Source organism: Lemur catta, chromosome 3 (assembly GCF_020740605.2).
Source record: "Lemur catta isolate mLemCat1 chromosome 3, mLemCat1.pri, whole genome shotgun sequence".
In the NCBI taxonomy this organism is placed as follows: Eukaryota; Metazoa; Chordata; class Mammalia; order Primates; family Lemuridae; genus Lemur; species Lemur catta.
In genome coordinates this window covers 15909607-15934741 of record NC_059130.1, presented here as the reverse complement: position 1 = coordinate 15934741, position 25135 = coordinate 15909607, and the positions used below count along the sequence as shown (strand labels likewise).

The 25135-nt window shown below is 37.4% G+C and overlaps 1 protein-coding gene across 3 annotated transcripts in view; it reads right to left on the bottom strand.

Annotated features, from left to right (window-relative positions):
• Positions 1-7874: 7874 nt before the first annotated feature.
• The window catches only part of RAP1A (RAP1A, member of RAS oncogene family), an 83845-nt gene continuing 66584 nt past the window's right edge, over positions 7875-25135 (bottom strand). For all 3 annotated transcript variants that reach the window (XM_045546798.1, XM_045546797.1, XM_045546799.1), the window contains 6 exons: positions 24966-25034; positions 22838-22894; positions 18302-18442; positions 16524-16667; positions 11493-11608; positions 7875-8564 (listed from right to left, as the gene is read on the bottom strand). In XM_045546798.1, coding sequence (XP_045402754.1) covers positions 11522-11608; positions 16524-16667; positions 18302-18442; positions 22838-22894; positions 24966-25034 — 498 coding nt within the window. In that variant the 3' untranslated portion in view covers positions 7875-8564; positions 11493-11521. The remainder of the gene's footprint in view (positions 8565-11492; positions 11609-16523; positions 16668-18301; positions 18443-22837; positions 22895-24965; positions 25035-25135) is intronic.

The window sequence follows — 25135 nt, the reverse complement described above, 5'->3', positions numbered from 1 at the left end:
CCCACCTCCCACGCACCTCCTGCATGCTCTACACCTCTGCCTTCCCGGGTTCCTACCTCGCCTCCCCCCACCACGACCCTGCTCTGGGCTGACCGCCTTGCCCCTCTTTGAGTTCTCTCCACTCCAAATGTGACACTCCTAGTTTCCCTCAATTGGCCAGGGAGGGGCTGCTCAGGCGCCCCATCTGAAGCTGCTAGCAGGTGTTGGTTTGCAGGGGAAGCTGTCCTCATCCAAGGGAAGAATCAGGCTTTGTTTTCTTGTTCGCAGCTCTGCACTTTGCTTTTGCCCAGCCTCTCCTTCAGCCCCCTTCCTCACCTCCTCCTCCCGCCTGGAGGCTGTAGCTTGCAGCTGCAAGGAAATGCTGCCCAGGGTCCGAAGGACACAGAGGAGCAGGTGCAGGATCTGTCTGTGAGCCCCTGTGACTTCATTGTCACTCTCTTCCTGCCTTTCCTGGAGTCTAGAGACCCTGCCCTGCCCAACTAGACCCCAAACTGATTTGCTCAGCCTCATTGCTGGGTACTTCTCACCACCCACTTTATCCTCCAAGTTGGGTGACTTTGAGTGCTCCAAGCTTGAGTCTTTTTTCATGCCACTAGGCCTTTGCACGTGCTGTTTCCTGAGGCATCCAGTTCCCCCACTGCCTCAGGCTAACTTGCGTGTCCTTCACCAGGCGGTTTAAAGGGCATGTTGTCTGTGAAGCCCTCCTCAAACGCCTTACCTGGGCCTCTACCCAAACCACAGTACTTACTCTGCAAGTCACTTCAGTGCATGGTTGCTTTCCCCTTTACATTGTGCTCCCGACGTGACCTCCTCTCCTCAGAGTGAGCCCTGGGCTGAACCAGCCTCCTGCTTCTCCTGCTTTAGGTAGGACCAGCACTCAAGGCCTCCTGAGCTGCCTCCCAAGGCCCACTTTTCACTGTACTCCCCAGCCCATCCCTCAGAAGAGAGGGGAGCTGTGGCCAAAGGCACTTTCAAGACAGCAGGGAAAACTCTGTCCCCAGCGCCCCCTCCCAGCTGTTATGCCCTCTCCTTTGTCCCCGGCCTGTTGCTTTTGCTTCTCCACCCTCCTTCCCAGGCCAGTTCTCTTTCAGTGCAGGCCATCTAGGGAGCCTTCGTTCTCACCCCTCCCACCGGGCTCCCTGTCCCCATTGTCACGCTGTCATTGGGCCGCCCAGAGCTCAGGCCCTTCAGATGATCACAGCCACTTCTTTCCCATGCCTGCTCAGTCCAAAGTGGATCTCAACTTCCACTCCACAGGAAATCATCTTAATCCCAGCCTCTAACTTTTTTCCTTTTCTTGCTCAATCCCTTTCTACTTGTCTTCCTGACTTGGCTCATCTTGTCCTTTTTGGCAACAACATCTGGCTCTGGACTTACCCTACTCTGGGATTTCTTCTAACTCGCTATGCTGGTGGCCCTACTGGGGACATTGAGTCTGCTAGATTCTCCTCCCCTCATTGTGACTACGGAGGGAGGGGCAGGGCAGGGCAATGGGGAAGGAAGTTGAAAGTTGGGTGTTCAGCGCCCTCCCTACCTCTAGCCCCACCACTGGCCACACTCCAGGCATTGTCTCCCTACCAGGGGCTGAGCCGCCAGTAAGGCAGCATGTGTACAGTCATCTGTGTGGACATGGCAGGAAAGGGGGTGGGGTGGGGTATCAGGCATTAAAAAAATAAAAAGCAATGGAAGTTCTTCCAAATGGGGTAAGTACAGCAACCTAAATCCCTGCATAGACTCAGCTCCCTGAGCAGCGGTGCCAAAGTGAGTGTCAGCATCCCAAACCACCTCCATGTCTTAGCCCAGAGCCTCCACTGGCACTCACACACCACACCACCGACCCAGGGAGCTTACCTGTTACTAGAGCAAGCACTGGGCCAGAGAGATTTAAGCGGCTGTTAGAGTCCCTGATCTGAGGTTGTAAATATCTGTTAAGTCAATTCAAATCCCAGGAAATAAGGGGTTAGACTTTGCATCGATGACTCCAAAGATCCAAAGAATTCCAAAGCTTCTGGCCTGGGCCTCAGGACCTTGCTGGGAGTGTAGGGATAAACTATCTTCTTTTAACTTCTCCATTAAATGTATCCCCTCCCCAAGGTAGACAGGCAGGGCCCAGTGCCTAGCCTCACTAGTCCAAGTTCAAGACTGCTTAGCATCCCCTTAATCCCAGTGGCTCCTTCACACTCCCCAATCTGTGCAACTGGAGAGATAGACATTAGTGATGCTAAAGGCAAGGCTGACAGGGGCTACAGAAGTGTGGCTCATGTCCTTCCTCTCACCACAAGAAGGTGTGACGGTGGCATCTTGGTGGAAAAGTGGCACCTAACAGATAGGGGTGGTAAGGGAAAGAGCCCTCTCACTAAGCCTTTGCAATACAATATGGTAGATTTCTACGAAGGGCCAAAGGGGCTGCTGTCTCACGCTGTGAAGAGCAGAGAGAAAACTTGGAGGGTGTGAGGAGGGAACTAGTATTTTTACATGCTCAGTAGATGCCAGGAACACTGCTTAAAAGTCTGAGGAGAGCAGAATCGTATCAGGTGAATCAGAGGAATCCAGAGCAAATTTTTCTCTTCCATCCTAACATCTTTGAGTGCCGAAGTATTAATGCTGGTTCCCTTCTAAACTGAACATCTGTCTGGGAGAGATCACAACCATGGGCCCCAGAGATCATTTTCATTAGCGAAAGGGAGAAAATGAAGTGAGAAATGAAGAGCGGAAGGACCACTTGAAGGGTTACCATGGGGCGTAACCCTTACAATACTGTGCTTTTCATCCTAATCAGTTCTGAAATTCTCCACCCCTGCCCTCACCAAGCCTCACCCGGATGATTGTTATGCCCTAGCTATTCACCTAATTCAGTCTAGTAGCTACTGTTAGCCTCTCATCCCAAGGCTGGCCATGACATGGCCCCAGTGCCCTTCCCCAGCCTATTCCTTCCACATTATTCAACACCCAATGAAACTTGATAACTTGTTGATCATTTCTGTTTTCTGAACTTGCTTTTTCCTGACATCTGCCTATAATATTCTTCCTCACTCTCACCTGTTGAAAATCCCACCCTTTCTTAAAGGCCTAGTTCAAACTCCCCTCCTTTGAGCCATTTCAAATCTTCCATAACAGAAAGCATCTGTCCCTTCTGTCTCACACTACTTTGCTTAAAACTTCTTTATGGGGCTTTTTTATTAGTTCTTTATGAACTACCAGCTTCTGTAGCTAAACACTGCCCATGCTCCTACCTGGGCAGCTTCCTTAGACTACATTCTACCCATTTAGTGTACTCAGTTTTCCTCCCATTCGCACACAAACATGCAGTTTCACCCACCTTAATAGGGCAGTCGATGCTCAATGTCTCCAATGTCTTTCTTCCCACTTTTCCCTGCATCTACTCCAGACACCATCCCCCACCTTCCACTGACAGCCCATCAAGTCACCAGTGACCTCCATGTTCCTCTAATTCCTCTTCATCTCCCAACCTCACGATGGAGTCCCTCAGGGACCTCCTTTCCATCCACACTCAATCTTACTGATACTATCTAGCTTCATGTTTTAATATATTAAATGTAAATCTCCTGTCCAGGCCTCTTCGCCTGAATTTGACTCATATCCAACTGCCTACTGTAAATCTCTACAGAATCTAACACACTTCTTACATTTAGTGTGTTCAGAATTGAACTCCTCCCCATTCCCCTTTTAACCTGCTCCTTCACTACCTTGATTACTGGCCGAAAACCTTGGAGTCATCCTTGACTCCTATCATACTCTACACGTGTCAGTAAATCCTATAGGCTCTACTTTCAAAATATATCTAGAAAGTAGCCACTTCATGGCTCCCACTGCAGTCCAAAACACCATTTCTCACTTGCTTCAGTCCCCTAACTGGTCTTTCTGCTTCAGTGTGTGTCCCTGTATAGGCTACTCTCCACCCAACAGAGTATTCCTGTTTACTGTGGTTGAGTCTGATCATGTTATATCCTTTGCTGAAGTCCTTTCCACGGACCCCACACAGAATAAACACTGAAGAACGTTTCCCCTTACCCAACCCCATCTCCTCTCTGTTACCTACTATTCTCCCCCTGCTCCAGCCGTACCGACCTCCCTGCGAGTCTTCTACCACGTCAGGCACACGGCCACCTTATGGCAAGTGGACAGACGATTTCCACTGCATGGAAGGCTCTCCTTTCCCCCAGGCAAGTGCATGAGCTGCTCACTTCAAATACTTCCTCAAGTACCAACTCCAATGAGACATAAACCTTTAATCTACCACCACCACATTCCCTCTGCCCAGAACTCCTGCCCCTTCACACTGCTTAACTCTGCATCACACACACGTGTGCATATTTTTTTTATCATTTTCTAAAGATAAAAACAATACAAGGGAAGGATCTTGGTTTGGATTGTTCACTGTTGTACCCCAGCATGCAGATCAGCAGCTGGCATACAGAAGCACAGTAACTATTTGTTGATAGGCCTGTAAGGATCATGTCCTGTTCTGCTTTATACGTCCTATGACATTTAGCACAAAAAGTTGAACATGTCGAAACTTTAAAAAAATTCATTGACAACAACAGCTTGAAATAAGAGTCACACCACTGTTTAAAATGGGAAGGTTTATTAAGGTTTTTCCTCAAGAGGAACAGCCAATCAATCTCTTGCTTCTGAAGAGAAGCAATTAGTGGGAAATATATGTCACATCTTGGGCCCAGAACCACAGGAGGCTGCTTCTCAACAAGCCCAAAGAATTTGCATCCCCCAATTCTCTTTTAAAACTTGTTAATGTCTGCAAAACAGAATCCATGTTGCCTTTCCAGAAAACTAGGTACCCAAAGCCTCCAGCTGTTCTCAACAAGAATATTTAAGCTAGACAGGGCAATAAATGGACTGCACATTCAACAATCTCAAGATGAAATTGCAGTAAGAAAAAATCCATGATCAATGTAATGTCTGGACTACATTTTCAAGAATAACTTACATTTTTTACATTTTTGGGAACATACACGCTAAAAGCTGGGTGGGCAGACTGCCTCAAAGCTGACATTCATTTCCCTCCCTGAAAGACGGCTCTTTCCAGATCCCGGACAAGCACCCAAACCACTCTGCCCTTTTAAGTTTGGAACTGATTCAACAGAGGCTATTTTAACACATATTTAGCACCTTAAATAAGTACAAACTCAAACCAGAGAAAAGGTAATTTTCCTCCTCCAAATACCTGACAATTTCTTCACACTTTGGTTTCAACAAACATACAATTCATAAGAGTATATTTTATGTTTTCTAACATTCTACTGTGATTGCTTACAAAGGAAAATTCCATGGTATTCCTTCTTTCTTTCTGTCCTAAAACAAAACTAAGGCACATGAACTGACAAATATATGTGTACCTATAAGGATAAGGAGACAAAATATCTTAAATTGGCCATGTCCAGAAAGTGGTTTATTACTACTCATATGTGGAGAAAAAGAGCTCCAAACCTGTTTTAATAAAGTTGGCAATAAAATAAAGATCAGTATTTTCCCTAAGAATTAACTTTTCCAAGTACATTATAGCTTCAAAGAAGTGGATTTTTTCACTGAGGAGTAAAAGGTGGCCATTTATGATGGCAGATGAAGGTACCAAATAGAGATTTGTTCACAGTTGTAGGGAGAAGAGAGTTATATACCAACAACCATATTTCTCCAAACCTTCTTAAGAGAACTACCTATGTGGCCACATTTCAGTAAATTAAAGTGTTATTTATATCTTTGATGAATTTTTTGTGTATCTTCCCTGCCCTATTAGATTGTAAACTCTGGAGGGACAGCCTCTATGCCTTTTTGTGAAGTATGCAGTGTCTATAGAACAGATGGCTTGAATAGGTACTTCAACACTTGTAGAAGCAGTAACTGATACTGAAGCTCCCCCTGGTGGAAAGATCATATTTAGATTATATATTTACTGTTAATTTCTAAAACTAGATTGTTTGGGGGAACTACCAAGCCATTAAAGTCATTTGTGTTTTAGTTGACAAAAACAAAACTATCAACTGTGGCATCAAGCCTCCTTAAATTATATGTCACTCATATAACCAAAGCCGTTATACTTTAGCCATAAATACTAATGTGGTATCAGTTCCTAGATAGTTAACATAAGAGATTCATATAATGTCCTAGAGATTTTTGATTTTTCAGCTATAAAAATACATCTTATTTTCAGGCACCCTGCCCTCTGGAACCAAGATTAAGGAATTCACTTTGGGATAATATAAAAACACACCTATATTCTCATTTTCTAACAGGATACCTTTCCATCTTACTCAGCAACCACAGATTTCCTTGAGATAGCAATGCACATCTTGGATTTCAGCTGGTTCTGCTCTGCACACCACTGTGTGCCAAAGGGTATTTTTTTGATGGTTCCACCTTTAACCCAGGTGGATTGTATAAGATGTGACAAAGGAATCCAATAACAGTCATCTTTCTCCATCACATTCTAAAATAGAAGACACTGAGTTTATGCTACTAGTCAAGCACACTGAAACTTGGAGTTAGTCCTATTTAATGGTCTACTTAATGTGGTAAATAACTACATAATCTACGTAACAAGGTCACATTTAGAAAATTTTACTGGTGACATGTATTCTACAGTTTTAAGTCCAAGGAAATGTTTGTGAGGATGTTTTAAAGCAGAATGATGTTAGAGGACTTTAAAATAAAATATGCCACCCTGACCTGGACAAACTGGCCCTAATGCTTCACTTATTTTCAAAATTTACTATATTTTTGGCCCCTCAATCCCATGCATATGCATAACTTAGATCAGCAGAAGGGAAGTGTTAGGTAACTAAGTTTATTAGAAACTCAAAAAAATACAATTTCCGATTTTTTAAAACAATAACAATTTCCCAGGTTGGTTAGATAGAGCTTACATTTGAAATCTGATTTTTAAATTTCAATTTAGTAACTGACAGGTTGACCACACTCCTGGAAAATCTCAGCAAGGCATGAATACTTCTTCATACCTAGTTGCAATGAGACAGTATCTAGATCCCTGAGCAATGATTTAGACTTTCTAGGATTGGTCTCCTCCTTAATATTCGGGGACAAGGCACAGGATTTCCTAAGCTTTTTTTTTTTTTTTTCCTTTTCTAGCACTTAACTGGCTGACAAGCTTTTTGCTCTACCGGTCGTTACAGAATCTATATGAGTAATATCACCCTGGGTCCATGTCCTAATTAAGCCCTATCTTTTATAAAAACGGAAATAACTGGGAAGGAAAAGAAAAGCACCACTATATAGGAAGCTAAAATTTTAACTTAGCAATCCTTTCCATATTAGTACTACCATCCTAGTTCATAAATAGTTGAAGCAAAAGTAATTAACACATTCCTTTTATGTGTTTTAACTTTCACTCACTTCTCAGAAATTCTTCAATCTACTATAAAAGTTTGAAATTTTTCACATTTAACACTTCAACGGTGGGCTCATACCCAACAAATTAACAATGGCAAAAGAATTCCCTTGATGAAATTACAAGCTGTGGAAGATTTGAAATAGTAAAAGTTAAACCCTGATACAGTATTAAACTTATGTTTTTACATATAAAAATAATACACAGTGGGATATTTTATTCAATAAGATACAATCTTTAAGATCAAGAGAGAATATACAAAACTATTCTATGTAGTCTGATGTATTTTACTGTATAGTAGGAATAAATATATCTAGAACAGAAAGTGCTGAGGTCTGTTCCTAGAGAAATCACCAGTTACTTAGTATAGTTTAAAGCCAAGTGTTCTGCAGATACCAGGCAGAAAGGAGCTACTGTTGCATTTAAAACAACATGGTCATTATAAAATAAAGGCCTTAATTCTATAAACAATAACAAAAACACACAAACCAAATGAAAATGTACTAAAATTTAATCATCCATAAAAGCTGTAATTTAATCTGACAGTAAAACACAAGAAGCAATATTAGAGTTGGTTTAGTATATTATATATTTTAGCTTTGAAAGCCATAGAAATCAGTTATCCCAGTTTTTTTCCTATAAAAGACCCATTTTTCCAAAGCATTATGCACAAACAATTTTAATTAGAATATAATGACATGATATTTCATAATTTTTAAATATAAAATGAAGTCAATGACTCAAAAAAGTTATCTGCTGCAATGAGTTTGAGGGGAAATTTCATAATCTATATCATTACAGATATAAAGTATAATGGTTCAACTTTTTTAGTGCTTGACAGGGAGGAATCATGATAAAAAGGTCAATATGAAATCATTTGATTATAGTAGCAATATCTAACATTTGAAATGCATCCATGCTCTTTTGTATAATCATATTAGAGTCAAGTATATTTATTTTCACATCTGTTATAACTGCTATTGCAAAGGAGAAATACTATTGTCTTATTTTCCAAGAGATATACACAGAGCAATTTTTTTTCTCCAGGGAACTTGTGCAAACCAATATAAGATCTAAATTCTTCACATAATATATAAAACAGGAGAAGCCTCTTTAGATTTATTTTTTGAAGTCTGGAATGCTGGCACTTTCCAATTAGGCAACAGTTCTTCATTCCTGTAATCTAGAACATTGAACAGATATGGATATACATATATATATGGTTAATCTCTTGATGTCAGAAGATGGCAGTAGTAAACAAGCAGACATTCAATAATATAGAAAGAAACAATGGTTTTGGCTGATCATTACTAGAGAACTAACTAAATTGGAACAAACTGCTATGGTAACAAGGCTATTTTAAATTCCCTTTAAAAATGTTTAAAAAATAATCAAAGATAGAAGACTGAGTTCACAGGCAGGAAGTCTATAATTGATCAACTTAGCTATCCCTGAGTTTTATTATACTTAATGTTTCACATTATATCTGACAGACCTGTTTATAAAGAGGAAAACAGTGGTATTTCATTTCTATCCCATTATCATCTTATTTTTAAAACTTCCTTTTCTACCAAAGAAACGACACCTGCCTACATAAACTTTCCCTGGGACGTGCTTTATTTCAACCATTTTATGATTATATATATATTAGGATTACCACTTCTACTACAGATTAAGGCAAGGGATGACACAGAAAGAATTGATCCCTGCATTCAAAGGCAGAAGAATCACAGTTAGTCTTAATGTCAACAGAAGAGAATTAGGTTAAAGGAAAAATTCCTGATGATGAATTTCTCTCAGAGATCTTTAAATATGGGATACATAAAAAAGAGATTAACATGTTTCAATGCAATTTTGCCTAAAGGCTATAGACAAGTTGCCCTGAAGGTTCATGTACTCTTACTTAAATGTTTGTAATTACTATTTAAATCTACCCTATATCTCAGTACTTTTAGAAGTACAGGAACAACATGGCGCTTCAAGTCTATAATCACAATAAAATGCACTGAAAACTAGTCTGATTGCCAAGTCATCTAGTATTTGGTATTATCAAACATCCACAGAGATCTCAGGTGACTTATTTAGTATATTGTAAGCTGAATTACATATCAGGGTCTAAGAATTTATGCAACCAGGATGAAAGTCTTATTTTCGAGATGTAGGCCAACATTTACCTCCTCTAAGGTAAAACTCATAATACACTGTCACACTGTTGGATGTGTATGAATGAAATTTTAAAATCACAAAAAGCCAGGAGATGGCACCTTTTTCTTTAAACATAAGCCAAGAGAATAGGAAACTAAACTAGGGCCAGCCAAGGTAATGGTGTCAATGAGGCAGTCAACTATAAGAGTTCTCATTTTCCCTACCTTTCCACCCTTATTTAAACAAATACAAACACCAGTAGTCTTAATAATAATCACTTTCAGGGAAGCGATGATTCAAAGTTATTGAATTAAGATTTCACTAAAGGCCTAAAGCAGTGGTTCCCAACCTTTTTGGTACCAGCGACCGGATGGGGCTGGGGGCAGGGGATATCACAGCTCAGGTGGCAATGCCGCCCAGTTCCTAACAGGCCACGCACGGACTGGAACTGGTCTGAGGCCTGGGGGTTGGGGACCGCAGGCCTAAAGCAACCATTTGGTCAGAAGGTGTCTTTCCTAAATTTGACTATCAGAGACAATCCCAATACTCTTTTCTTCTTTCTGCCCACTTTTCCTTTAAAAAGGGGGTATAATTACTCAGTTGTTTCCCTGAAGAGATACTCATTCATATCTCTAAGGAAGCACAAATTAGTTAATTTGGAGCTCTGGAAGGAATAATCTACTAAATGGACCCAAGAGACTTAAGTAAGAGTTAGTGTAACCAAATCCCAAGTGGGAACAGTTTACTTTCCTCTAACTGGACTAAGTTTAGTAATATTCATACCATTAGCATAAAATTATGTCATAAATCCACACCATAAAAATATTCTTTTATGATATTACTTCTGGAGTTGATGAAGTAGAAACTGTTCAGGGGATTTAAATACATAATTAAAGAAAAACAAACAAATAGTCCCCATAGGGCCTGGTCTTTCACTAATTTTTCTCCAATGGGGCCACTTAATGAAAACGTAAGTGGTACTTAGAGTCAACTTCTATTTAATACTTAGAAGCCTATAGATGAACTGTTTCAATGAAAGAAGCTGACCCACACCTGGGAAGAAACAACTACCAAAACTACAATGATATACAACCACACATCGACCCCAATGGCTCAAGTTAAAGGTTGACAATACCAATTTTGAGGGGGATATGGAACTCATATACAACCACTATGAAAAGCTTTTTAGCTGTATCTACTAAAGTTGTCCATATGTATAGCATATGATATGGCCATTCTATTCCTCGACATATATTCAACAGAAATGCATGCATATGTGCATAAAGACATATATGAGAATGTGCACAGAATTATGCATACTGATTACCTAAAAGAACCCAAACGTCTACCAATATATAAATATATTGCTAGTGTAGTCATACAATAAAAATGAACTATTGCTACATGCAACATGCATAATTCTCAAAAACATATTTTTGAGTGAAAGAAGTAAAATAATACTTTACATGTTTTTGTTTATGTAAAGTTCAAAGACAGGCAAAACTAATCTATGGGGTTAGAAATCAGGGCAGGGGTTACATTTGGGGAGGAGTGACTACTGTTGATACATATCAGAGTGTTCACTTTGAGATAATTCATCAAATGTGCCCTTATGTCTTTCTGTTTCACAGGAACCACTGTTTCACTTCAATTCAGGATGAATTTGGGAGTCGTCTAGGAAGGCATTCTGTTCATTCAACCAGTATTATTTGAATACCCACTCTTTAGAAGGCACTGGGGCCTCAGTGGTGAGCAAAACAGACTTGGTTCTTGCCCTCAGAGCTCAGAATCTCATGGGAAGAGGGCAAGTTATCCAACAGATTAATGTATCTACAAGTTATATATCACATTTACAAATTATAGATACTTAGAAGACTGCAATAGGTGAAATGGGAAATGGTTAAAGTTTGGAAAAACCCAAAATAAGAGGATGAGAAAGGCATTTGTTCTGCCTTTAGCATCTTACCTGGCTCAGAGCTGCTGCTGACTACGGGCCTAGAGCAGCAGACATGATTTCTTTTTAGGCTTCTTCTTTTCCACGGGTGTTTTTCTATTTATCTGTCTGACCAGGTCATAAAATATCTAAGTAAAAATATGAAAAAAGTACTTATTCAACCAACTTTTGAGAACTTGTTCCACAAAACAACACTGTTAACTATCATTCTGCTCTCAGATCTGTGTTTTGCTGCTTTGTTTTATAGTCAGGTTTCTTAGAAGCCCCAACCGACTTTCTCAGTCAGGGTAAAGGAGGACTTACCTATTCATAATGAAGAAAATACACTTGGTCTTAGAGATTCAAGTTAAGAAAAAAAATTGGTAGTGAAAACTTCAAATTTATAGAAAAATTGCAAAAAATAGCACCAAGAACTTCTGTGTATTCTTCCCAGATTCACCGTTTAGTAACATTTTGCTACTTTTACTTTATCATTTTTTCCTCTCTCCACCCACACACCACACACACACACTCTCTCTCTCTCTTATTTTCCTAACTCTCTGAGAGTAGTCTGCATACTACAAACTCCTTAATACATGAATGTGTATTTCCTAAGAACAAGCATATTCTGTTGTAGAACATTTTAGTTACCACATTAAAGACAATTAAGCATTGATACATTACTTTGTATTATCTACAGCAGTGGTCCCCAACCTTTTTGGCACCAGGGACCAGTTTCATGGAAGATAATTTTTCCACAGACCAGGGGGGTGATGGTGGAGTGGGGTGGGGTAAGCTCAGGTGGTAATGCTAGCGATGGGGAGTGGCTGTGAATACAGATGAAGCTTCTGAGGCTTAGCTTGCTGCCCCATTGCTCATCTCCTGCTATGCACCCCTTCCCCTCCAGTTTCTAAGTTTCATGGAAGACAATTTTTCCACCGATGGGGAAAGGGAGGTGGAGGGTGCAGAGCTCTGTGGCCCAGTCCCTAACAGGCCATGGACTGGTACCAATCTGCAGTCCAGGGGTTGGGGATTGCAGATCTACAGCACGAATTCCAATTTTTTCAGTTGCCCCAATAACTTCCTTTATAAGTCACTTTCCCCCACCAGGGACAAGATCCATCTAGGATTACACATTGCATTTTACTTCTGTCATTTTAGTCTTTTTAAATCTGGAGCAGTTCCTTGGCCTTTGTCTTTAAGGACATTGTCATTTCTGAAAAATAAAAGCTAGTAATATTATAGAATTTCCCTCCATTTGGTTTGTCTAATGTTTTGTCATGATTGGATTGAGGTTATACATTTTTGGCTAAAATAGGACAAAATAGACACGGTCTCCCTCTCAAGGTATCACATGTAGAGGGACATGATTTTTGTTTGCCCCCTTTTTGGTGATGTTAATTTTAGTTAAAGTGAAAAATAGAAAAAGTCTGCTGATCCTTGATTTGAAGTAACAAATAATATCTGTTAATAAATTTTTTGAATTCATTTTTGGAAAAAAAGTTCAAAGTATCAAAGGCAAAAACAATGCTTGCCTAAAGCAGATTATTTTATTTCAATAATTCTGATCTGTTTATAAACAGTGTCACAGTGCTAGGTATGCTAAAGTGTTGAAACACAAAATAGATCAGCTGAATATAGCTCTTTGCTATGAAATGCAAACACTCATTTACTAATAAGCTGGGATAAAAACAAGTATCACAGAAGCCCCTTACTGTTATTCATCTGGAATAAATAATGCTTTGCAAAGTGGATAAGAAATGTACTGGCTTTACAGGGCATTATAGGGACAACTGGCAAAATATGAATACATATACCAAACATGGATTGTGTCAATGCCAATTTTTCTGATTCTAATAATTATGCTGTGGTTGTGTAAAGAATGTCTTTGATATGAAAATACACGTACTGAAATAAGGGTAAAGATATATGTTTTCTGCAAACGTGGCAAAATGTTAATAACTGGTGAATCTAGATGAAGGGTAAACAGAAATTTTTTTGTTAATTTTTATAAGTAAAATATTTAAAAATTATTAGTCAACATTTATTTTTAGATGGTAAACAATTATATTTTTCAGATGATAAACAATTAAGTATTTACTTTTTAAAATGGTCCAAAGACTATAAGACTAAATTAACTACAAAAAAAGAAAAAAATACTGAGTGATGTTATATATTCAAAAGCTATAAAAGCGACTGACTATATTCTTTTCTTTCTGCCCCATCCTCCCCACTCCCATTTTCTCAAACCATTTAACTCCCTATTATCTTATTTCTAAGAAAAGTATGAAAACAGAATTTATAAACAAAATGGTAGTTTCTGTTTCATAACTCTAAAGTCCAAGATGTTTCACAATTCTGAAGCCTTCAAGAACTCAATATGCATACACCACGAATGAGCTCTCATTAGTTCCCTAGGCTCAATGCATAAGTTATAATATGGAAAATAATAAAAATGTAAACTAAAATAGTAAGTTGATCAAAATTACATGTAGTTTCTATTTCAGTTTCTTCATGCTAGCCAGCTTCCCGTTTCTGGTACTATACAGAAAGGTTAACTGGTTTTTGTAGTATTATTCTAAATTATTTCTTTGGAAAACATTGCCTACCTCACAGCAGCAGATGGTTCAGTGATGAGGGCAAGTTCGAACTATAATATTTGGTTAGAAATGCTGAAAGTCCCCAGCCTAGGTTCTTCCTCATCTCTCTGAACTATAGAAAAATCTAAAGGGAACACAGAATAGAGTTTCTCAATCCCTCTCCCATTCCTAAATTGGGATGTCTTGATTCTAATTATTATTCCAGCCTCAGCAAAGAACAATTAACCCTTAACACTAATGTGATTCCAGTATAGCTATATGCTACTTTCAGAATATAGCAAAAGTGGTGTGAATAAGAGTTAAAAAAAAAAATATATATATATGAACATATATCAGAGAATTAGAGGCCTCTTTAGTTAAACATTATGTTCTTGTTTGTTTTCAAATTTGAGGCCAAGAATTGAATCTTGTAAAAGTATCCCACTATCTTAGGGCATTCAAAAATCACAAAAACATTTACAAAACATAAGTGATCTGAGGAACAATTAACTATAAAAGGAATCCAGTAGCTGGATTATCAAGCTATAAAAAGAGAAATATTAAAAGAAACTCAAACTATTACACTCAAGAATTTTGAGTATGAAGTTTGTATGTTTTCCAAAAAAGTAAAGATTCTTAAGGTGACTAATGCATTTCATTTTGTTTTATTGTTTTTCCAGTTTTGTTTTATAAACCCTCATGTCAAGGGTTGACTTTAACAAGACTTCTATGAAAAAGTAACTCTGCAGCACTGGAAACTGTAACCTAGAGGAGGTTTAGTAGCACATAGGTTCCCACAAATATTTAATGCACTGTCCTCTGGCTCCCAAAGGGAGAGATCCTATGTACTGGACCCTGGCCCAACCTAGCCTCAGAGGAGCCTGATGGAACTTGGTGGGTGGGTACCAGTGAGAGTAAGGACAGGGGTAGCAAGAAATTAGATCCCTAAGGCCAACTATCTTGCAGATGGTGATTTCACACCACTGTTCCACTAGCCACGCACATTCACCAATCCTAATATGTTCTTTGTCAAAACCACTTTTTTCTTTAATAGTGGTTGAAGATCTCAGCAGGACTTGTTCCCTCAGTAGGATGTAAACTTCTTTACGGCAGGAATAGCGTCTGTCTGGATGGCTGTTACCCAGGTGCTTAACACTGTGCCAGACAATAGTACTCAATAAACATTTGCTGAATAAATGCAATTTATAAATTTCTTATTTCTATGTACTTGTTATGGTCTCATTTAAAAAAGCAAGCTTTGGCATTCTTGATTATTTGTAAAATACAGGATTTGTAGCAAGCTTCATTTTTTTCTGCCAGGTGTTTATTAGTCAAGGAGAAGTGACCTGCAGAGACAGGCCAGAGAGGAACAGCAAGCAGAAACACAGGACTCTGATAACCTGACCCACTCTTACTCTCATCTATGTTTAAAGTGATCTGAATTCTGACTGATTACCTGCAATGCTACTAATGGCAAGTACAAAGGCAAGAGTAAAGGAAAGGGAAGGAAAGAAGCTCCTTCTGTTTTGGTTTTTTTAAAAGGCTTATGGTAAAGTTAACAAAAGGGAACCTTTTAAGGTTTTGACTGGTGGGGATAGTTGGGAATTGCACTAATATTTTAGGGGCCCAGTACACTATTGGTCCTTTACACCTGGGCATGCAGTTTAATTGCTAAGTATTCCTGTCCATAGCTATGTTTTCAAGATAGTGGAGTGCTTAAATCAGGGCCAAAAAAAAAAAAAAAAAAGCACCTTGTGCACCCACGGTATTAGGCCTAAAAGACTGTGAATTCCACATACATGTCCATACTTACACAGATTACTCACTTTGAGTATGAAGTTTGTATGTTTTCCAAAAAAGTAAAGATTCTTAAGAATGCTAATGCATTTCATTTTGTTTTATTGTTTTTCTGTTTTCCTTTTATAAACCCTGACGTCAAGGGTTGACTTTCACAAAACTGCTATAAAAAAGTAGCTCTGCTGCACTGCAAACTGCAACCCAGAAAAGGTTTAGTAGCGCATAGGTTCCCAGAAACATGTAATACATTGTGCTCTGGCTCCCAAAGGGAGAGATCCTATGCACATCAACAGTTTATTATAATAACTACTTCAATTTTTGTATTTTCCTACTTGACTTTACAATCTGTTTATACACATCTAGATAGATAAATGTTATGATACAAAGGTGATGTAACAGTTTTCACACACCACTTTAAGGCATATCACTTAGAGGCTTAGCAGGACTTTATATATATTCTTTAATTTTAACCTCCTCTTGGACAATAGGGTCAATTTAAGTGTCCTCATTAAAGCCATCAAAGTGATCTAATACAAACTAAGATATGGTTTCTATAAATTGGTGTTTTCTATCAAGTGATAGAATCAAGAGTGCTTAAAAAACTTTTAAGAAAAAATTCTGGCTGTTAACTTAAAGCAAAAGAAACTAGGAAGGCACTTGTCCATGTGGCCCAGCAGCTGCAGGTTACCTCATTAACGTTGATCTTTGACTTTGCAGAAGATTCTAAAAAGGCACAGTTACACCACTGTCTTGCTAAATTCTGGCCCTGTTCTTTGCCAACTACTCGCTCATCTTCCAGGTCACATTTATTGCCAACCAAAATCATTGGAACCTGTGGAAAGGAAAAAACATAAAACGAACATTACTTATTACTTAGCCTCTTTTTATGAATAAGCAATTACCTGCCACCAACTAAAATGTATTAGGTTGGGACTGTAAGCTTTACCAAGTGCTAATAAAAACTGTATGCATGTGTGTTCAGGGGAAGGTGGAAGGAGAGGGAAGAGATTAAAAAAATATGGAAGAGATCCTACTATTAATACATACATATGTTAAATTATTTTATGAATATAATCCCCAAATTCTCATGTGGACTACCATTAATAACTGAATTTCAAGTAGAAAAATATGAAGGAAAAGGAACCTCTTGCAATACGGAGAATAAACTCATTGGGCCTAACTGGTTTAAATGCTTCATCTCACAGGTCCAACAAATGCCAAAAGTAGTGGCAAGACCAACATTGCAATAGGTTCTACTTCTGTATTTGACATCTACATCTGAAGACCTATTTAGGTGAGATGTTAAGGAGGATCAAATAAGGAGGATCAAAATAAAGCCACAAAGCAGCTATGTCTTCCCCTTTTCTCCACACCATAGTTGCTCGGCTATATGCATCTACAACTCCCTACTTCCAGTAAAACAGGTAGCTAACTGTACTAATTTCCTTAGTTAAAAGGTGTCCAGAGAACAAAGTCATTTATTTGAGGTCACAGACACTATAAAAAAGAATGGATTTAAGTGACATGGTGGACCTTCTACCTAAAATAAGCAATTATCATGAGTTAAACATACTAGGCATTCACAACTCCATCTTTTCTAGCTAATTACATGGGATGAAAGAATTAAAATTATCAGAGCTCAGTGATTTGCACATAATTCCCTATGAAAACAGAACTCTCTTGGATAAATTAGTCATGGGAAAGAAGAAAATTATTCATTACATTGCAGTTGGTCATGAGTCATGTGGTACAAATCCCTCCTGCCTATAATATTACTCAAAGTTAAGGTTCTGAACAGATTTATATGCTCCCATTATTAGAGAGAACACACAAAAACAGAAAGAAAAGTACAACTAAAATTTTATATCCTAATTTTTATAACTGAAAGGAACTTTCTATAGTTCAAAACTAAGATAAATGTATAAAATATACATTTTGTTTTGCAAAAAGAAAAGGAAAAAAACAACAAAAACAATGTTATTCATTGAGTAAGACAAGATTCTAAAATAAAATTTTTAAAAATCCAGTTAATTAAAATCTTTAACATAATTCAAAGGAGAAAATATATATAAGTAAAAATGTATTATACCAATAGAATTTTACAAATAGGAACATACCTTTATGGTTCTTAATAATGTTCTTTGAATATTATTTCTGACATAACTACCACCTTTCAGAGCTGGAGTCCCACTTTTTCTATGAAGTGTTCTCTGACTCCTCTTCTCTATTGCATTTTTCAGCCACATTGCACAATAAACACTTTATCACACGTCCTCATTTTCTAAACATCTCAGCATATAATTTGTAGGTTAATTTTGAAAGTTAAAATTTTTTTTTTTGGTCACAGGAGCTCTTTTAGGGATGTGGTAGATATCTTTCAAATACTCTACTGATACAGAAAACACACACTTCTTTATTTAGCCACAGAGAGATGGCAGTATGTCTTATAGAGAGAAAAATACTTACATCTTCTGTGTCCTTAACCCGTAAAATCTGTTCCCTCAGGTCCTGTAAGTCATTAAATGTGGACTGAGCTGTAATAGAATATACTAGTGCAAACCCTTGGCCATTCTTCATATATAAATCTCTCATTGCTGTAAATTGCTCCTATAATTAAAAAATACGCAATTATAAACATGTAAGTTTCTTGAATGTATACTCGAACAACTTAAAACAATAATCACTAGTGAACTACTACTTTTTTATTGCATGTTATCATGGCAGAAAACATAAGACATAACAACACATAGTTTCTAGCAACTATGAGGGAACTAGAAACAATGATAATGAACTATAGAATTAGAAGGAATTCCTAACCATCTTAATTGCTTTTGTGTTATTTAGCAGAACTGTATATAATTCTTTTTTTATATACAGATCCTAATTAGTCTTGATCCTAATTAATTTTATTTGCAAACACATGACACAACCACTGCCCAAGTAGAAACAATCTGAAGTATAAACCCAACAATGAACTATAAAATTATTTCTGTTTTAATTTTAGGCCCATTTCCTCTTATTTGGTGACAGTCATTACTGTATAACTACAGATATTAATATAAGAAAAAATCTCATTTAAAAAAGTTTTAGGATTTCATATACAGTATTAAGAAAGTACACATGGTAGAATATTAAAAATATATATATGTTGGGTCTTTGCTTTGGATCTTTGCACCTTTGGGTGCACAAACGTAATATAAGGCCTAAACCCACGAGGTTTCTTAAGTTTTTGGTGCCTTGGGTTACTGGCTCCCCATCATCACACTACCTCTATCTGTCTATTACACCTAGTGCCAGTTGTTCCACCTTGGCTGATGCACTCCTTTTGTATTCCAGGGAGTCAGCTATCCTAGCACTCAATCATTTCCCTAGATTCAAATTCTAGTCTTTGGTGTGCCACAGGAATATAGCTGAGCTTTCTGTGCTGCTGCCAGTGCGTTTTCTGGGAAAGATGTTAAAAACTGGGGGTTTCTGAGAGCTTTCCCGGAATATAACTGTGTATATTCCAGGATAGCACCATTATGGCAACCAGTTATATTTTGCCACTGTTCAAATGTTTAATTATATAATAAATGAATTCACTTGTAAATATAAGTGTTACAAATACCAGCAATATTATTCCTATCATGTTCTCTTGAGATCATAGTCTCTGCTTCTTACTAAATAAAAAAAAATAAACATATTAGGCAATCCGAGTTTTGAAAATCCAATTTAAGAATAGCCCTTACAGTACTGCTGTGGCTAGTGTCACCTCCTATGGAGAATGCCAACCTCCTTCTTAAGGACGTTCTGCAAGATTTATCCATCCAACAAATATCAACTTAGGGCCCTCTACGTGCCAGACATTGTTGTAGCACTAGGGATATACTTGGGGAACAAGAGAGGCAAGCATCTTTGCCCTGGAGGAGTGTACATGGAGACAAACAAAAATAAAGTATGACAGATAGTAAGAAATGCTACAGAGAAAAATAAATCAGGGGGAGATAGGGAATTTCTTTTGAGGGTAGGAATAGAAAGTTGTATTTTAAAAGACTGTGTTCAGGGAAGACCTCACAGGTAATAAATCAGTTAAGGATCTGAAGGAGGTAAGGGAGTAACTTCTATGGTTATATGGAGAAAGAGTATCCCAGACAGTGGGAACAGCAAATACAAAGCCATAAGGACGCTAGATTCACTGAAGCAGTGTTAACTAGTGAGTGAGTACAGCAAGTGGGGCCAGAGAGGGAACAGAGAGGGCGATGATTATCATTTGGACCTTATAGGCAAATGTAATAAAGACTTGGGCTTTTACTCTGGGCTGAATGCATAATTTAAGATGAGGAAGACATGATCTGACTTATATTTAAATGGGATTACTGTGGTTATCGTATTGAGAACAGTCTGAAGAAGGTCAAGAACAGAAGCAGGGAGACCAGTTTCGAAGTTACTGAAATAATCCAGGTGAGAGATGACAGAGATAACAATTACTTAGACCAAGATAGTGTCCTAAGGTTCTAGTGATGGTATTAAGTTTTGAAGGTAAAGCCCATAAGATTTGCTGAGAGTTTGGATGTACACAGAATTTAACAAAAGAGAGAGTCAAAGATGATTCCAAGGTTTAGGCACAACCAACTAAGAGGGTACCATTTACTGAGATGGGAAAGACTTTGAACAGACCTGGGCAGGGAAGGGGTATCAGGAGTTTAGTCTGGACATGTTATGTCTGAGGTGCTTACTAGACACACAAACAAGAAAAGACATGGAACAGGCAGTTAGATATAGGAGTTGGAAGTTGAGTTGGAAGTTGAGAAAAGAACTCAGGGATGGAGTTATAAATTTAGTAAGTACCAGCATACAGATTGTATTTAAAACCATCCTACTAAAAAAGATCTCCAAAGCAGTGTTGTTAGAAAAGAGAAGTCCAAGTATTAAACCCTGAGGTTATCCAACATTAAGAGGCTGGGGAGATAAAGAGGAATTAGGAAAGCTGACTTAGGAGTAACCAACGAAATAGGGCAAAAACCAGGCAAGTGTTGTTTTCTGGAATGCATAAAGGCTTTACAGTTCAGAATAGTGATTAAGTGAGTTGCTGAAAAGTCAAGAGAGTTGAGGATATACACAAGGGAATGATTACGATGATAGATTGTGGACTTGAAGCTATGTGCAGAAGGGGCTGAAAATATGAGAGATAATAAAAAGATGTTAGGATAAATGAACTGCAGGTTCTGATGAAGTCGAAGGGTACTAAAGGAAGTGAGATGGATAAACAAGAAGTAGTGAGTGGAGAGTGAGATACTTGGAAATGAGATTAGGGAGGTATTACAGTCATTGGTAATCACATAGTCTAAGGTAAAACCATGGTATGAATGGCTGAAGTAGGATGGAGATCAAGGAACTGACAGGCCTGGGATCATCTATGATATCCATAAAGATTCTATTTGGATAGTAAAATCACCAAGAATTTTGACTGAAGCAGTGTTGGAGAGAGTGAACAAAAACCTTTAAGGAGTAAGGAGTATGGAGTGATCTGGGACAAGATTAATGAGCATCAGCTACTTTCCAAGTCTTGTGCCAGGCACTGGGGACACAGTCAAGCAAACAGGCAGTTGTAACACAGTGTGCTGGGTGCTAGGATGGGATATGCACATGATTTTGGAGAGCACAAAGGAAAGATCTCGGCAGTAAAGAACTTCCTTACAATTTAGACAGGGGAAGAAGAGTGCCTTCACACTATGGAGGTGGTGAAAAGAAATAGAATGTATTCTTTTTAGCTACTGGGGTTTCTGAAAACAAAGGAAAATTTTCATTGATTCAGAAGCTAAGAAAATTGGGGGCTGCGGTACAAGGATGGAGAGACATCTTGATTTCAGCTGATACAAGAAACATGTAGTTCCAGTGATCCAAAGCTTCTCATGGGAATCAAGATTCATTTCCCCCCCAAAAAATAGAAAAATATAGTGTAATCAGTACTATATTGGTATATATAATTGCTCTAGTCTGCTTATACGCTTTTTTTCAACTATGTGAAACTTTCTCATCATTTATAAAATTATAGTGGAAAAATTTGTGCTGAATTTTAAACAACTTTTAATATTTAAGAATATCATCCATTTTAAAGTTGGGAATTGTCTAATGTATAAAGTATATGTGTATAAAGGAAAAAAAAGGAAAGGAAAAGCAAAAATTGCTTAAGGTATATATTTTGCAAGGTAGTATAACTGGAAATCATCAGTTATTAGTAAAACAAAATTATAAAGGGAGGCTGGGCATGGTGGTGTGTGCCTGTAACCCCAGCTACCTGAGACGCTGAAGCAGAAGGATTGCTTGAGCCCAGGAGTATGAGACCATCCTGGGCAACAAAGCAAGACTCTGTCCCCCCAAAAAAACTAAGAAAGAAATTATAAAGGTGATGGTACTAATGAATAAAAGCAAATACATGGATTCCACACTATGTAACAGGCACTGCACCAAGTGATTTATAATCATTATCTCATTTGACCATTATAAGTATCCTATGATGCACTAATGTCATTATAGTCATTTAAAGACAGGAAAAATGAGGCTCAATCCTAAAGATTTTTACCTTCCTCAGAAAACATGTATCTATTACCAGTCCCCTTGAAGATGCTAAGATGCTACTGAAAGGAAAAATGACCTTTAAAAAATGAATGACTGTGGTGTCAAGAAACAAAATCTTATTTAAACCTATAGAAATACCTATATTAACTAAAATTCTAGATTTAAAGTAATTTTTTTTAAAGAACCGATAGCATAATTCTTACCTCAATACAGGGAGAAGAAACCCAACACCAGATTTTGCACGTGAACTCAATATACAATTTGACTGTGATAACTGAGCATTAAATACATCACAGTGGATTTCACACATACAGAAAATTTAAGACCTACATTCAGAGAATTTGTTCTTAATCAGAATGATTACTTTTACTCAGAAGAATTATTCACATGACAAAACCTGCTCACAAATTAAAATTCTATCAAAAAAAGATAAAGCATCCTTACTGTCCCTGCTGTATCCAGGATTTCGAGCATACACTGTTGGCAATCTACTTCAACTTGCTGTAGGGGTGAAAAAAAGAAAAAATAAAGTAACATCAAAATGTGCTTCTGTTTTCCTCCCACCTCTTCACTCAAAGTACCTATTAGCAACTACAAAGCCTTTCTCCAGCAGTTTGCTGTACTGGCTAGGAATAAACTGGGTAACACAATAAAGAACAGGAGTCTCAAGCACAGACTGTTAATACTACAGAAGCCAGGATGGTTAACGCTGAGTTTAGACATCTGATCACTTTAATGATTTTTATTTGTTCTTACTAAAAGGCAAAAGGTCATATTTTGGAATTTAAGAAAAACTACAATAAACAAGTATACTCGTAGTTCTAATAGGAAAAAAGTATATAAATATGTATATTTATATTATCTTCAGAGAAAATAAGGCACAAAAATATTAAGTGGCTCAAAAGGCACACAAGAAGATTTCAAGGTAAACAAAATTTTGCCACTTTACCACATTCAAATTGTTAAAATTTTACTAAAATATGCACAAAATGTAATACACAGGAAAATCTGAATTTAAGACATAAATGAAACATAGAAATGCTAAAATAAATAGCACCGAGCTTACACAATCCTTAAGTCTTTAAGAAAAGCTCTGTGTAAAAGGTGAAATTTTACACACTGAATTCCATTTTCCCACTGTCTTATAAAAGAGAAGGTTGGCCTAAAGAAAGTATCATCTATCAACTGTGTGGAAAACTTTTAATAAAGAAGGGATTAAGAAAAGTGAGTTCTTCAGCATTCTAGGCACAGATCTTGCTATGCAGTTAAAGGTTTAACTAGCAACTTATTTTCAGGAAATTTCAATAAAGCAATACTGTCTTCTAAAAATAAATGTGTTAACCTAAGGACTATTTTAAACTCTGCTTCTGTATTGGATCAGAGATTGAGGAGCACCACTGGTGGTGCCATAAACTCGTCATCCCACCTCTATGGGACAGGTGCGGTAACCTGTAAAATCTGTAACTGGGTATGTTCAATGAATATGAATTACATCTATAGTTTCTCCATGTATCTTCAGCACAATTTTGTGTCCAATTTGAAGACAGTGAAATTGCTCTGCCAGTACTGCTTGATAAACTAAATTAATTCAACTAAAGTTATAGCACTTACAACATCTAAAAAAGCTATCCTTTCCTATTAAAAGCAGGTTTAATTTTTATTATTATTATTTTTTGGTATGTCATTGGCTACTAGTCTTTTATAGTGCTGTGTTTTCCCCCTAATATACCAGGGAAATAAAATCATAAAAATTTTCTACAATCCTAGTTAGTCTTACAATTAAACAGATTATTTTTTGTCAAGATCAATTATCTAATTTTTTTCCTTTTAAATAGACTTTATTTGTTAGGGCAGTTTTAGGTTCACATTAAAATTGAGGGGAAGGTACAGAGGCAGAGACTCCCTGTCCCCACACAAGTACAGCGTGCCCCCACTGTTACCATCTCGTACCAGAGTGGTACATCTGTTAGAACTAATGAACCTACAATGACATGTCCTTATCACCAGAAGTCCATAGTTTACATCAGGGTTTGCTTTTGGTATTATACATTCAATGGGTTTTGACCAATGTATGATATGTATCCCATTATAGTATCAAACAGAATCTAATTCTAACTTTTTTGTAGTTTAAATGTGAAGTATCTTTAGTTATTATATAAGTAAACAAAAGTCAAAACTTTCAGACACTGGCTAACTTCAAGCACAGAAGTGATCTTAATTTTTGTTAATAGTTGAGAACATACCTATACTATTTACATAAAGAGTACATTTTATGTAATTTATGTAAAAATATGTAAATCTTAATATAATTTTTTGTATATTAAAAAAATTCATCATCCAGAAAATATATACATTAAACAAGAAATTACTAATCAATAACAGAACATGGAACTCTGATACCCAAGCAGTATTCTATAAGAAACATTTTATCCAAGTGAAACTTTTAAAAATAGATGCAGGACATTCGTATCATTTCTCAAAACTATTTTTAAAAAACAATTCCATGGATGATCAAGTTTTAAAGACATAAGCAACTACTTGTAAGCATGTGTATACAGGTTTCATATTTTACCTTTCTGTAGGAATCTTCTATCGTTGGGTCATATTTTTCAACAAAAATTCCCTGAACAAACTGAACTGTCTGGGGAGAGAAAAAAAAAACAAGAGAAAATATAAGAACTTAAAAGAAAAATCAACTCCCATGAAAGTTACTTAACCTCACAAAGTTGTAAAGAGTAAATA